The sequence below is a fragment of the Cuculus canorus genome, chromosome 3 (genome assembly GCF_017976375.1).
Source record: "Cuculus canorus isolate bCucCan1 chromosome 3, bCucCan1.pri, whole genome shotgun sequence".
Classification (NCBI taxonomy): Eukaryota; Metazoa; Chordata; class Aves; order Cuculiformes; family Cuculidae; genus Cuculus; species Cuculus canorus.
The window spans coordinates 46,650,484-46,664,343 of NC_071403.1; the positions used below are offsets into that span (position 1 = coordinate 46,650,484).

General features: G+C 36.9%; 1 protein-coding gene across 7 annotated transcripts in view; it reads left to right on the plus strand.

Annotated features, from left to right (window-relative positions):
* ADGRG6 (adhesion G protein-coupled receptor G6) overlaps nt 1–13,860 on the plus strand; it is a 120,406-nt gene that overhangs the window by 58,912 nt on the left and 47,634 nt on the right. For 6 of the 7 annotated variants that reach the window (XM_054062164.1, XM_054062163.1, XM_054062162.1 and 3 more), the window contains 3 exons: nt 6,748–6,833; nt 8,166–8,218; nt 8,299–8,352. In XM_054062164.1, coding sequence (XP_053918139.1) covers nt 6,748–6,833; nt 8,166–8,218; nt 8,299–8,352 — 193 coding nt within the window. Of the gene's footprint in view, nt 1–1,126; nt 1,883–6,747; nt 6,834–8,165; nt 8,219–8,298; nt 8,353–13,860 lie in introns of all 7 variants that reach the window. The other variant, XM_054062168.1, reaches the window with a different exon arrangement.

Genomic DNA, 13,860 nt, shown 5'->3' on the forward strand with positions numbered 1-13,860 from the left:
ACATAGAGAATCAAGCTTTAGAAATGTTTTAACGCTGCAGATTATGGGCCATTGCATAGCTCCTGCCTGCGTAGCCAGGGTGGTAGTATGCTGGGATTGTCTGTTCCTCACTAGTTGGGCACAGGAGCCAAGTGGAATCATTTCTATGGAGCAAAGCCACTTCCACTGAGTCAACAGGAATCTTTCCACTGACTTCAAGAAGAGCTGGATCAGACTTTACTAGGGAAAATGTTGACAGTATCAGATATCATTTACTTTTCATTTAGAAAGATTAAGGGAAAAAATAAGGTAGTAAATGAGCCTATTATTAGCACAGGAAAAAAATCATGGATTTCTTTTGAGGTTTTCTCAAATTCTATGATATCACTGTCTCCTAGAGACTGAGCATCGTTTTGTGAGGCACTACTCAAATATATATTAGTTTGTTAAAGATGTTAAACATTCTCAACAGCTGAGGGATATATTTGTGCCATTTTCATCTGAAGCATAAAGATGGTTTTTGTAAAGATTTTTTTCTCAGGGTATTCCACAGAAGTAAATGAGAATCTGAGGGGTCTTTGTGTGTTTTCTTTGTTTGTTTGTTTTTTCCAAATGCATCAGTTGTTAGTGTAGGGGTTTTAATTCTTTGAGTGTTTTTTTCTCTTGGCAGATCATTTCTTGTACATTGGCAGTCAGGCAGTACAGTAGACAATGTGAAAGAATTTATAATTTCAGCCTGTTTGGATTTTCAAAGCTGTAGGAGTAAGAAGAAAATATTGAAAATTTCTTTCAGAATGTGCTTTCTTCTTTTTGTGGAGCCACTCATTCTATGTTCCCCATGAGCAGTTAACTCTGATTTTTGTTACTACAGAAGGAACCAAATGTCTTATTAGCGTTAGTATGAGTAAAAACTAAACAATTAAGTCCTTTCTTTGCCTTTGAACCTCCCAAGAGAAAGTAGAAAGACTAAGAAAAATAAGCCAAATTCTTTTTCAGTAGAAGTGAATTAAACTTTCACTCAGCTAACTGGTGTCATTTTCCGCTCTTGGTAAGTTGATTTTTAGGCCAAGAGCAGAGAGCCAAGAACAGACAGTTAAGTTGCGTATATTTTCTTTAATCCATTAACTATGTGGCTTACTACACACAGACCTGCAGGAATTCAGACTTCCTGCTACAGTTATCTTCAGAATGAAGAGAAATTCACCTGAATCGTCCCGTACAGGACCACAGAGGCAGCAAGAGTCTAAGATAGAAGGGGTCAAAACCATAGGAATTATCTCAACCCCAATTATTTGGCCCGTGAAACAAAGGCGGCCCCGTTTCGGTAAAAATTCAGCAGATGACAACCCAGAGAGAAAAATCATGTACAGCTTATTTCTTCCAGCGGTGTCCGTATCAGCTGCTTTGGAGGAGACTGGCAATACCTGGTCTTCTTTAACAGAAAAGATCGACCTAGATAATACTGTGATGAATCAGTTACCAAATGAAAATATTTTGAATTATTCTAGAAGTTCACTTCGTGGCACTTCTGATGCAGCAGATGCTGTTACAGAGTCTTCTGTGAATGCAGCAGTTCCTCTTCCTCAAAACAGAAGTCCTGATACAAAGCTAGCACTGACTTTGGCAGATGGGCCACATCTTTCTTACTCTGAGTCAGTGTTCCACTCTACCGTTGGCAGCAGCAACACTGCTTATGAACACAAGAAAGAAACCACGTGGATTTCATTCTACAACAGTGACACAACCAATTCAATGCATATAAGCAACTTCTTAGACCCTGTGAGTTGGTGGAGTGAGACTGCATTTCATCATCATATCACTTCTGCCTTTCAAGAAGACAGACATCACTCTCTTTCTAGCTTACCTGTATCACCTACAGAGAAGAAATCATTATTTCAAAAAAGTATGCTAGATTTACTATATTTCAATCCTGAAAATGTTTACATGGAAATGGTAGAAGGCAATGCTGGTAGGAAACCTTTTTCTACATTAGCCGCAAACAGTACAAATTTAACCTCTGGAGAGACCCCACATGCAAACCAAAAAACTTTTTTTCAAAACATTAAAAAAACATACACAACATTTATGCCTGACATCCAACTGACAAATTCAGTCCTAGGACACAGTAGAGAACTGCTAGCATTTTCAGCACTTCTTGCAGGAACAGGCTGGACAAGCTCAGCATTTAAGCATGTTGTAATGACCCTGCCTGTTTATCAACAGTCATTGACTGACATATATTTGGAAAGTGATAGCATACTTATATCTAGTAGCAATTACTTGTCTCATTATTTAAAACATTCCATACCTTTTCAAAAGCCAAGTGAGACTCTCAGAAATGGAATGCCGGAGAACAATTTAGATGCATTTCATGATAGTAATCAAAATGAAGAATCAGCTTTTTACATATTGGAGCAAGGGAACACGGATAGAGTTGGTGAATTCTGGAACTCAGGTTACTTGAATTTTCCAACAAAATATGTAGATATTTCCCCTTCTTTAACAGCAAGTTTCTGGACTGTCTCCTATCATTTCAAAGAGATATCTCAAGGGTTTTCTAGGGAGCCATCAGAAAATTGGTGGCTTTCATTTAATAAACTGCTTTCTTCCCCAACAGAGAGACTGCCATCCATTAATTCACCTGCTAAGTCTGACAGTATCTCTGAACAAACATCTACCATTAGATTATTAAGTTACAGGGCTAAAGAAATGAGCTGCTCTCATCATGCGTCAACTTTGGAAACACAAATCTTTCGATCATTTATTCCAGGCCTTTCAAAGAGAATTTCAAAAAGTAATGGCAGAACAATATCATGGTTACAGTCAACAATGAGCTATGCAAACCTAACCATGTCTTCCAACAGTGAATTTTATTTTGATTTTCCTTTCCCTTCCCTGGAAGTACCTTTGAGTCAACACTCTGTACAGGTGCAGGTAAGTCCCTTTGATAAGGTACTTGAAAACTCCACAGAAAAGATAACCATATTAGATAGTTTGCACATGCGAATTGAAACTGACATAGTAAGTGATCACACCCACGTGACTGCCCTAAACAACAGGCAGGAGTTTGTTTCTGTCCTTCCAAGATATTCAGGAGCCCAACCTTCACGTTCAAGGGATAGCCATACTTCGTTCCTGATCAACACACTAATTAAGACTTCGGTAAACAGTACAAGAACATGTGGATCACTGCAGTCTCAAAGTCTTTCAGCAAGTGATGCTGTAACAAATATTATTGATGAAGCAAAAATTAAAGTTCAAATAGACACAGGTGGTTTTTTAAGAAATATTGCTATGATGAGCTCTGACATCCTTCCAATGACATTGTCCTTGGAATTAAGGCACCTTCTTCATTCAGACTCAAAATTCAGAGGTAGCGTACCCCCTAACAGCTATGCAACACCTCCGCTCGCACAGGGTTTTCAGAACCATCTTGATACAATTTCTCCAAGTCTTATCCCTCAGTGGGATGTAGCAGAGTTAAGTTTACCAACAACAGTAACACCGAGAAGTCATGTAACTGTTTCAGAACAAAACTCTGTTGAAGATCAGGGGGACAACCTGAAATCGTCTCTATGGGCAGTAGAACAAGAAATTATTGGTGAAAATGAAGACATAAGGAGTTCTGCTTTCCTGATGTCAACAAACTTATTGAGACTTTCCGAATGGGATTTGGAAGGAGAGGTGTATGGATCCTTTAGCAAGAATGGAGAAGGAATTTCTTCTCTGAATATTGTTAGTACTCATGCCTTGGATTTGGAAAGTGTTGATTATGGACATTTTGCAACTCTCTCTTCTATTCTAAAATTATCAAGAACTGCAGTAATAAATGTTGCGATACCTTTGCTATCTTCAGATAGTGGAGTTATTATTCAGCGCAAAGAGACCATCTTGAACAGCACTGTGACAACACCTGGAGCAGCTGTCCATCGCTCTTTCATACAGTCCCAAATGCCAGTTTCTCCTGTAATGTACCGTCAGTCATCACTTTTGGCACATGTTCATTTCTTGGCCAATTTATCATCTGGGACGAGCCAAAGTACCACCCCTTACCCTCTACTGAATCAGCTTACTAGCTCTCCTGAAGTCGTTTTATCATGTTTATGTTATTCCTTCACTGCGCTGGGCTGCCTGTGTCAAACTGAAGCCAACTACAGTAGGTCAAGCTGTTAAGTTAGATGTAGAAAAAAAACCCAGATCATCTTATCTGTTAGACATTCAGTTGGTAGACTGAGCATAGAAGTAGCTGACTTTCATCCTTTAGATATAGATCCGTTTAGCACATTAAAAGATTTTACAATAGTAATTTATTATTGTAGAGGGGAAGTTGTTATATCTTAATGATAGTAAATGTCATTAACATGAGATTTCTAATTTTTGCATACTTCTCTAAGATAGCTCTCATGAGACTGTGAGAATAATATATTGAGTTGCATGTATTCTGTATACATTTACGCCATTTTATTGTTTGTGAGTGCGTGAATGTTTTTGACTTAAAATATTCATATATTTTTGAGGATTTAACTTTCAAAAAGCAAATATTTTCCAAAAGAAACTTTGGCTAATTTTCCTAACAGAATTAAGAGAAAAGAAAAAATCCTGATTTTTAATACTGATCATTATATTTTTGTAGTTCGTGGTGGGTGAGGAGAATTGTTTCTCCAGGTTCTTTTTTCATTTTCTTTTCTTTTTTTCATTCAACATTTTGAGATGGGATTTCCACTGTTTAATTTGGAGACCAAGAAATCATTTTAGTTTTCATTATAAGCCTTTGCAGTCTCCTGAGAGTGTTTAAAAATGTAGATTAGTTCTTTGTTCTTGTTCTTCTTTTGCCTAATTAAAACATGCTTTGAGTCACCGTCTGGTGGAGATCTTGAAGCTGTTGACTAGTCTGTAGTTACTATATTTGATTTTAAAAATACTTTGCATATTCCTATATGAAGGCATTTTTTCCATATATAATTATATAAATAAGGTTATAATTATATATATGATTATATATGAATATGTGAGAATATATATAATGCATGCTTTCTGTATGTGTGTATCTGTGTAGCACATATAAAAGGTATTTTATGCATATAAAATTGGATATATGTATATACAGAGATATATACATATAAATGAGGTCCAGGTCTTGCAAATGTTTTCAACTTGCCCAGGGTTCAATTTTCTCCTTCCAAAGACTTATTTTTTCTTTTGTTTTATTTGAAACTATCACAGTAATAATAAAAAAACTAAAATACTTTTTCAGTTTAAATTGAACACAAAATTTGTGTGTCTAAATTAAGGGAGGAAAAAAGACAATAAATCAATATCTAAAATTTAATCACAGCTTACCATAGAAGGTAACTGGTAAGCCATCTTCCTGCAAGAAACCAGTTCTTTAGTAATTTATCACAGACAAATTTTCATACTAATTTCAATGATCGTATGATCAATTCCATAATAAAAAGAAAGAACAATACTCAAGCCAGCTCATGAATAGGATAGTAAACAATAGACACAATTAAATCTGAAAATACTGACTTCAATTTTTTTTGAGATAGATATATTTCAAGCTCTTGTAAATTATTTTCTGTGAAGTTGTGAAATAATGAAATTTGCCTCACATGAACATAACTAAAATAAAAGGCCTTTTAATTAGACTCAGAAAGAGCAATTCCTTTACAGACAAGAGACAGAAAGGGATTTCTGTGTAATTGCTGTCATGTCCTGTTCTGTCTCATATGATATCTCTGTAAGTTATATAAAATGCATGTATCTGTGATCAAGACCCACAACTTCATTTGGTAACTGCTCTGAGCCAAGAAGTGGCACGTGTGCTCATACTTGCGAGTAAATTGATCCAGCAGCTCTTATACTTCCCTCACATCCTGGGTAATTTTATCCAGCCAGAGCATGTAGAATTTTTAGTAGCTCAGTGAAAAACATTTGACTTGTGAAAAGTGTAGACTTTTAATATAGAACATAACTATGAGGTGATTTGATGTTTTTTTATTAGATGTGAAATCTTGAAATGCTGCTTACCAACTCATGAGCTTAAAGACAATTTATATTTATCTATTGCCATTTCAAGACCATTTTACTGACTATAAAATTGCACCAAGCCAAGTGTGACATATTTTGTGACCAAAAGATGGTTTGTTCAGCTGCCAGTTTTGTAAAGCTAATCTATGTAACTTCTCCTGTCTGGCCATTGCCAGGCTGGAGAGCAAAGTCTGTGCTGTGAAAACAGGCGTTGGATATCTCTTCTCCCACCTAATTCTGTCCTTAGTTATTTTGTTACTTTCCATCAATGAGCCTTATATCCTCTCATAAAGTTTTAAGTCTAATCTGCAGCGGTTAAATTCTGGATAATAACAATACGACTGAGAGCAGAATTTATCTGTGTTAAAGACTTTAGAAATTATGATTCTTTTTTAAAATCATGACACTTCCATGATCTTGCTTTTACACATGACATTAAAAACGTGGAAACTACTATTTATGAGTACATTTTTTGTAAGTTTACACATCATGTTTCAAATGTCTGTAAAAATATGAAGAGGGAGAGAATTCATGTGTAGTTTGACAGGACTAGTGAGAAATGGCCCAAGCCTGTAGGGCTTGTTCACTCAAAATGTTTATAACGCCAGCAAGAGCTTGAGGTGTCCTTTTATGTGTGGTTCAGCTCAATATTTATATTCATTATGAGACTAAAGTCTCGTTATTAAAAAGGTAAATCTGCTCAGTTTCTAACTTTATAATGCTGTTTTCAATGGACAGGTGGGCTATTCTACAGGATATCTATAACTGTCTTTAGTTCCCACTCCGACTCAGTGTCAAAAGTGCATGATGTGGTTGCAGAATGGGTAAGTTAAGTTTACTTTCCTGTGTGATTACATGTATGAATCTGCCCACTGAAGTTATCAGCCTGAAAAGGGGAAAGGAAAAAAAAAAAAAAAAAAGAGAGAATACCAAATAAATTCTTAAATTAATATATTTTCTCTGAGGATCTTTCTATTATTGATTTGCACAGTAACGAATTCAGGTCTAGCTGGGACTATTAGACCCTATGTATAAAATTTTGAAATGTCTCCACTGTACCAGCTGGCTTCTTAAGAAATGTAGATACTAGTTGAGATTCTGGAAAACATGGACAAATTAGATTTTCTGAAAGAGGTAGATATCTAAGTTCGAATATCACTATGTAGAGTAAAAGTTTTGTCCCCAAATACTAATGTGGTTTTGAAGTTATATTGTGACAGAAATAATAAAAAGATGTGCAGTGTTCATTTGTGTGAATTTAACTTAATATTCTCTACTTCAGAAGTCTTCTGCCACTGATCATTTCTTGGGTTTCTAGTAGCCCCTAGTTTTTCAGCCCATTTTAGCAGACATAAGATCCTTTCTGGGCTTTCTTAGAGGTTCTTGAAATCCCTGCCTCTGAAAGTTTCTCCTGTCTGAATATTCTCTGTCCTTTTTGACAGTTCACATAGTGGTACTCAAACAATATATAAGTAATCTTTATACCAGCTACTTACAGGAAAATGATATCATAAATATATGGCAATTATTCTTTATTTTTCTTTTAATAAACATGGAGGCTTTCAGCTCTCAGAAGCTAAGGAATAGAAACCATCTGCAGTCATCTACATATGCAGTCATCTAGAAATGCAGCCATTCATATTTGTCAGGTTCTTTCTCTTAGCAGTAGTAGTGAAGTACGTAGGTACCTAAACCAAAGAATCTAGAAATGTGTCTCTTGGTCCTATCAGGGTATGCAAAAGTGTCTCCCAGAGAGAAACTGAGCAGCTGTTGTCCCCTCCGAATAAATAGTACAAACACCTGGAAAAAAGATCATCATAAGGTTGTAGACTGATTCTAAAAGATTTACTGATATAACAACAAAGTCAAGTTTCACCTAACAAAGTTTTTCTGAAAATTTAAGATGGGGAGGAGAGGAAAAGTTCAGCATCCTGTGCATTCACCTGTACCCTATGTCATGACCCCATCTCTCACTACTAGTTGCACATCTAATATTACAATCACCTCACTGAAACAGGAGAGTGTTCACTTTGCTTTGAAAAACTGAAGGGCATTTCTCAAGGGGAAAAAGGGTGAAATTCTAACTCTGTCTTAAACAACAAAGAGCCCCATTAACATTTCACTATCCATGTGATCAATGTCTTCCTGTTTTTCAGCTAAACCGTACTTTCCAGAACTGGAATTACACCGTGTATGTGGTCAATATCAGGTAAATGAAGGGGGAAGATGTTTATGCTACATTCCTTTTAAAAATTAGCCCACTCTAATTAATCATTATTTCTTTTATAGCATCCACCCTGGCTCCATAAAAGAAGGAGTAAGAGAAAAAAGAAGTATTAAAAGGTAACATTTTTAAAGACCTTTTCTTGATAGAGGCAATGACTGCTATAGTAAATGGCTTTACAACAAGCTTTTTTGTATATTATTGGATTCATTGTTTATTATTGGGCATATGCCGGTATGTAAATAACTGGCAAGCCGAGTGCTCTGGATGTGTTCAGAATCCTAATGCTGCTTATCATGTTTGTTTTGGTTCAAACCTACTGAGCTTTAAACCTCAAAAGATCATTTTTTTCAGAACTCGGGTTCTATCTGTCACAAACTGGAATAGAAGTATTATATATACGTAGTATGGCCCACCTAGCTTTCTTGAGCAACAAGCTTTGGTACAGTGGTGTCTATCCACTGTCACTGCATTTTTTTCTCTTGAACCAGGGCCTTTTGATCTAGCAGACACCTTACTAGATGCAAAACACTGAAAAATCACGCTAGAATTGAATGCCAACCTAGTGTGAGTTGAACTATTCACCATATGCTCTTATTTCCTGACTTCTGCTGGGCTCAGAGGCACTGGAACTGGGATGGCTTCAAAGGAAGCCGAAGGTTAAGTGGGCCACACCCCCTGAAAATTTGGCCTCAGAGGATTTCTTTGAAAGCAGCAGACTGATTTCTGAGGGACGTATGGGGATGGAGTGAATCTTTAGACTGAGGCATGACATCAGGAAAAAATTTTTCACTGAAAGGGTCATTGGGCACTGGAATAGGCTGCCCAGGGAGGTGGTTGAGTCACATTCCCTGGAGGCGTTTAAGGGATGGGTGGACGAGGTGCTGAGGGGCATGGTTTAGGGAGTGTTAGGAATGGTTGGACTCGATGACCCAGTGGGTCCCTTCCAACCTAGTCATTCTGTGATTCTATGATTCTCTGATTCTATGACTCTACAATTAAGAACCAATTATGGAGAGAAGATCAAAATGCAATTTGTCTTGTGAGGAAGGGGCAACAAGTGGTATGTGTTGTATGCGTTTGTAGTGTAAACAAAAGTCCTGTAGGAAAGGAGTTAAATTGCTAACTCTTGAAAATTGCCATGATAACAGCTGGGCTTTCTAATTTCAGAGATTGCCCAGTATTCCCAGTTTACCATCAGAATGTAGTTACTAACACTTCCAGTTTTCTACAGACTTTACCTAGGCATGAAAAGATTTGTAAAAGGTACTATCTCCTTCCCACGTACCCACAGCAGAAAGGCAGCTTTTATTGGCGGAACCATGTAACTGCTGTTGTGTAAACCCAGTCTCTGAATGGGCTATTTTGCTGCTTGACCTACACTTACAGTAGGGTTTAGTGATGTGGGTGGGATTTTTTCACAGTTGTAAATTACATGGTTACACCAGCAAAGCCTATTAAGTGGAGGCCATGCCTCAGATCTTACCAGCAATCAAGACGGCTGGGGAATGTAGAGCTTTACCCATCATTATTCTTGCATCTTTTATGAGGCTAGCAGGCCATCTTGTCAGCATCTGTTCTCCCCTAGACTGCATATGTGATTTCTTCTCATTTCACCTTCTCACCATTCTGTTGTCTGGATTTTGTTTCTTCTTCCTGGTCTATAAAAAATAGAAGGCAAATAGGGAGAAATTATTCTAGTAGTTCCTTTCCTTTTCCCTCCCTTTGTGACATACAGTGAATGCAGCACTGAATTACTTCCAATGAAGTATCACTATTATGGGGAAGTAACCCCATTCCTGTTTACTTTGCTCATCCTGTGTAATTTCAGAGGCGATGGAAGTACACGTTCATGGTGTGTCATAAAGTTTTTCAAAGGAGTCCTGTTCTAATGAGAAACTAACACTCTCATGGGCTATAGTACACTTCGTATGTCAAGGCCAAATGGCTTTTTGTCATCACTCTGTATCATTCAGTATAAATGCTAATCATGTCACACAAAATGTTATTGTTCTCCAGATAGTCAGGTTTGTTATGCTGTGCATGATTTCGTAGGAAAAAAAGTCAAGAACCCAGTTGGAGTAACACAGGAATAGATAAAAATTTAATTAAACTAAATTATATGCGACTAACAAAAAGTGCACTTTATGCGCACTGTATACACACATATACATATGTAGAAATATATATACACACAAAGGAGTTTTTCTTTCATTTTTTTTTTCATGTCTTGCATATATTTTCGTGCATTGTTTACCTCTAACAGGAGAAACATTTGGGAAGAGTTGGTGTTCTCCCAGCTTTAGGTCTTCTGAGTATATGTCTATCATTGTACGTTGCTTGCCTTCTGAAACAAAGGAAAGATTAGCTTCCCAGTAGCCTTCAGTGTTCCTGGGGTTTGTCAACAGGTTCCCAGTTCTTTGACATTCATTCAGCAGTTTCTAGATTTTGCAAGGAAGAAATCTGTTGAATTTCTGGAGATTCATAAAGCAAATTTTTTTTCCTACTACTTCCCAATCAGTGCTCTCAAAATACTTTATTAGGTTTTCCACTTTCTTGGATTTGTCCTCAAAGGAAATCCTACAAGACATCAAAGTAACATTTTGGGGTATAAAACATTAGCAGCTTACAGGCTGAAAGTTTTTAATCCCTGATGGAAGTAATGTTAATTTCTTACTACTCAGGTGATCCAGTGAAATGTTATGGCTGAATTCTTGTATGTAACGTGCTCACAGTGTGGTTTCATAAAGTTTCTATTAATTAAATATTCCTGTAACTGCTGCAGTTTTAGACATTCCCCTATTGCCCTTAGTTTTTAAGTACTTCTTATTCCATTTACCTTCATGTTCATCTGAAAGAATGTCACTCCACAGTTAAAATTTAAGACCTAACCCCTAAGTATCATGGCCTGAACATTATCTTTTACAGAGTTGAGTATATTATTCTTACTCTAACTCACCAAACCTTATCTCTTTCCTGAATTTTCCACAAGATCATAGCCTTCTTATTTCTAAGGCACTGTCCTTATTCTTGAAATTGCTCTTGGAGACTTTACATGAATTCATGTTCTTATCATTCAGATTGAATCTTTTTTTCCTTACCTTTTGTTTTAGTCATTTATATAGCAGTTAAAAAAAACCACAAACAAACCAGCAGAACTTTTCCGAACATTTTCTATATATTCTTCTTTGCTTCAACCTTTATTTACCACACTACTGCCTTAGCAAGCAACTTCTGTTATTGGTCTCCCCACCTAGTCTTCTTGCAAGTGAAAGAAGAATCATTAGAATGATTCAGACGAGACATAGGATCTGGAAGTGGGAGGTAGGAAGCTGGCTTTTTTTGACATGTTAAAAATAAGTGTTTCCCAAATAAATACTTTAAACTGTATTGCATTCTGAAGAAGAGCAAAACAAAACAAAAATATGGAAGTGGATTGTTATTCCTTCATTGCTGTGTTCTATGAGCTGCAGAAATCTAAAAGTACCCTGTGCTTATTACACACTTACGTACATGGTGATGAGAGACAAACAGAGTGCCAAGTCCAAAAGTGCATATTATTTTCAGCACCTTTAATACTGTGAGATGTCTGGATGACAGTAGTATATCAAGCTAATACTTTGTTAGATTATTAACTACTTTAATAGACAGAATTTTAGCATAGCTGTACTTGACTTTGTGTCTGTGTTTAATGTTTTTCCTCTGGTCATACTGTTTACATCTCTTCATGAGAGGGCAGCTGTTCAAAATAAAGTAGACCGTAGTTGAGAATGGGCTATGGACATGACTGTTTCTGTGTCCCCGGTTGTTTTGCACAGATCTTTGAAAGTGAACCCGATTTGTGGATTTTATGTAGATGAATTATAAATGTGTTTGTTTCTTTCATTAATTCTTTGCCTCTTATTTATTACTCTGCAGCTTTGTCAAAACTTTCTATGGCTGCTCCTGCTGCTTTTCTCAGAAAGGTCCTACTGATCCCAGGTCTTATGAGATGACTCTATAGGGCTGCCTTAGGAGGGGAATTTTATTAAGCAGCTCAGCTTGCCTGCTTCTTCTTTCTTCTTTTATTTTGCAAGTCATTTTTAGAGTTCAGGCCCCAGTTCATTTATAAACTTTTCTCCACTTAGCAAACAAATAAGATTATGCTTGCTCCAACTTCCACTACTTGGTTGTCATAATTTTGGCCTATTTCCTGTGTTCAATTGCTTCCACTATGTGAAACAACATTAATGTTAGTAATATTAAACAACTCATCCAAATTAAAAACCACAGTAGTAGCAATCCATGTAAAGACCACTAAAGTCAAACACAGGAATCCCTTCTCTTAGGAATGAAAATAGAGAGGAAAGCAGGAAACTGGAGCTGCTCATGCCTAGTCCTGCTTTTTTGAAGTCCATGGGAATTTTGCCACCAGTGTCAGTGAGGCAGTTTCAGGCTTCTGCATGCTGTCTTCTTGGGTGCTGTGTTGCTTAATGGAAGGTTTAATGCACTTGGATAAAACTTAAGCTAATGAGATTGTGTAATAGTTTTAGACAGGAGTTAACAACATAAGAGCAGCATAATTTTGCTTCTGTAGTCCTAAGTATCTTTACTTGGCAAAGTATTAGGCTTTTGCATTCTTTGTAGATTGCTTCAAATTATTTGTTATGAAATAATAGTGCTGTTCTTGTTATAAACTAACACTTCTGTGATGCTGATTGCAATTTTAAAAATTTTCCTGGTTTCTACTGGTGAAAATTTAGGAAAAAAATTGGAGCTGGCCCACCTCTACTCTGCCTGACTTCAGCTTCAGTGTTACTGAAGGCAGTCAGGGCAGCTTTAGCAGAGCTGAACCGCATAATGTGTGCATTATGTGTAATATTTCTACTTGAAATACTGACCAATAAAGAGCCAGGTTTCTCCACAGTGCCCTGCTGGCATCTTGTGTCCATGACCTGTAAAGAAAGCCTTCATCACAGATGGAGAAATTTGGGAATTCCTCCCATCTGACTGAAGGTTGATCCCTTATTAGTCTCCTGCTGAAGCTGCATATCTTTGTTCCAATTTCCAATGACTTCCTGTCTTTCCATTGACTTTAACTGGATTTAATATAGGCCTGACATTGTTAGATGCCATTTTTAGGAAAGTAATATATTGGGGAATGGAGGTTTTCTCTGTTGTTTTGGAACATAGTTCAGGCATAACTAAAAACTCATTTCAGCAAAGACCAGCTGTTGAAATGTGAGGGATTCCAGCCCTTTCTGTCTTCTCTAATAATGAATAGTCTTCATACCAAATCATCACATATTATAAGCACTTTCTGTTGAAAAGCTGTAGTTGTTTGAGTTCCCACAGCAGATCTGCAAGGAGGAACAAAGACCAGAGACAGAGCGACAGGAACAGACACACGACCATGCTGCTTGCAGCACTGTTCTGATACAATGGCCGTTATCTTAAAAGCAAAAATTAGGAAGCTTTTATTTTTAGTAGTCTAAAAAGTAGCTGCAATTTTTAGTTTTGTGTCCTTAAGTCTAACTTTTTATATTTTTTCTATAATATCACTTTCTGCTCGGAAAGGAACCTCCTCATCCTTGGCATTACTTCGAATGTGTCTGTTGTGCCCAGTCCTGTTTTTTTGCTCTGTTTTG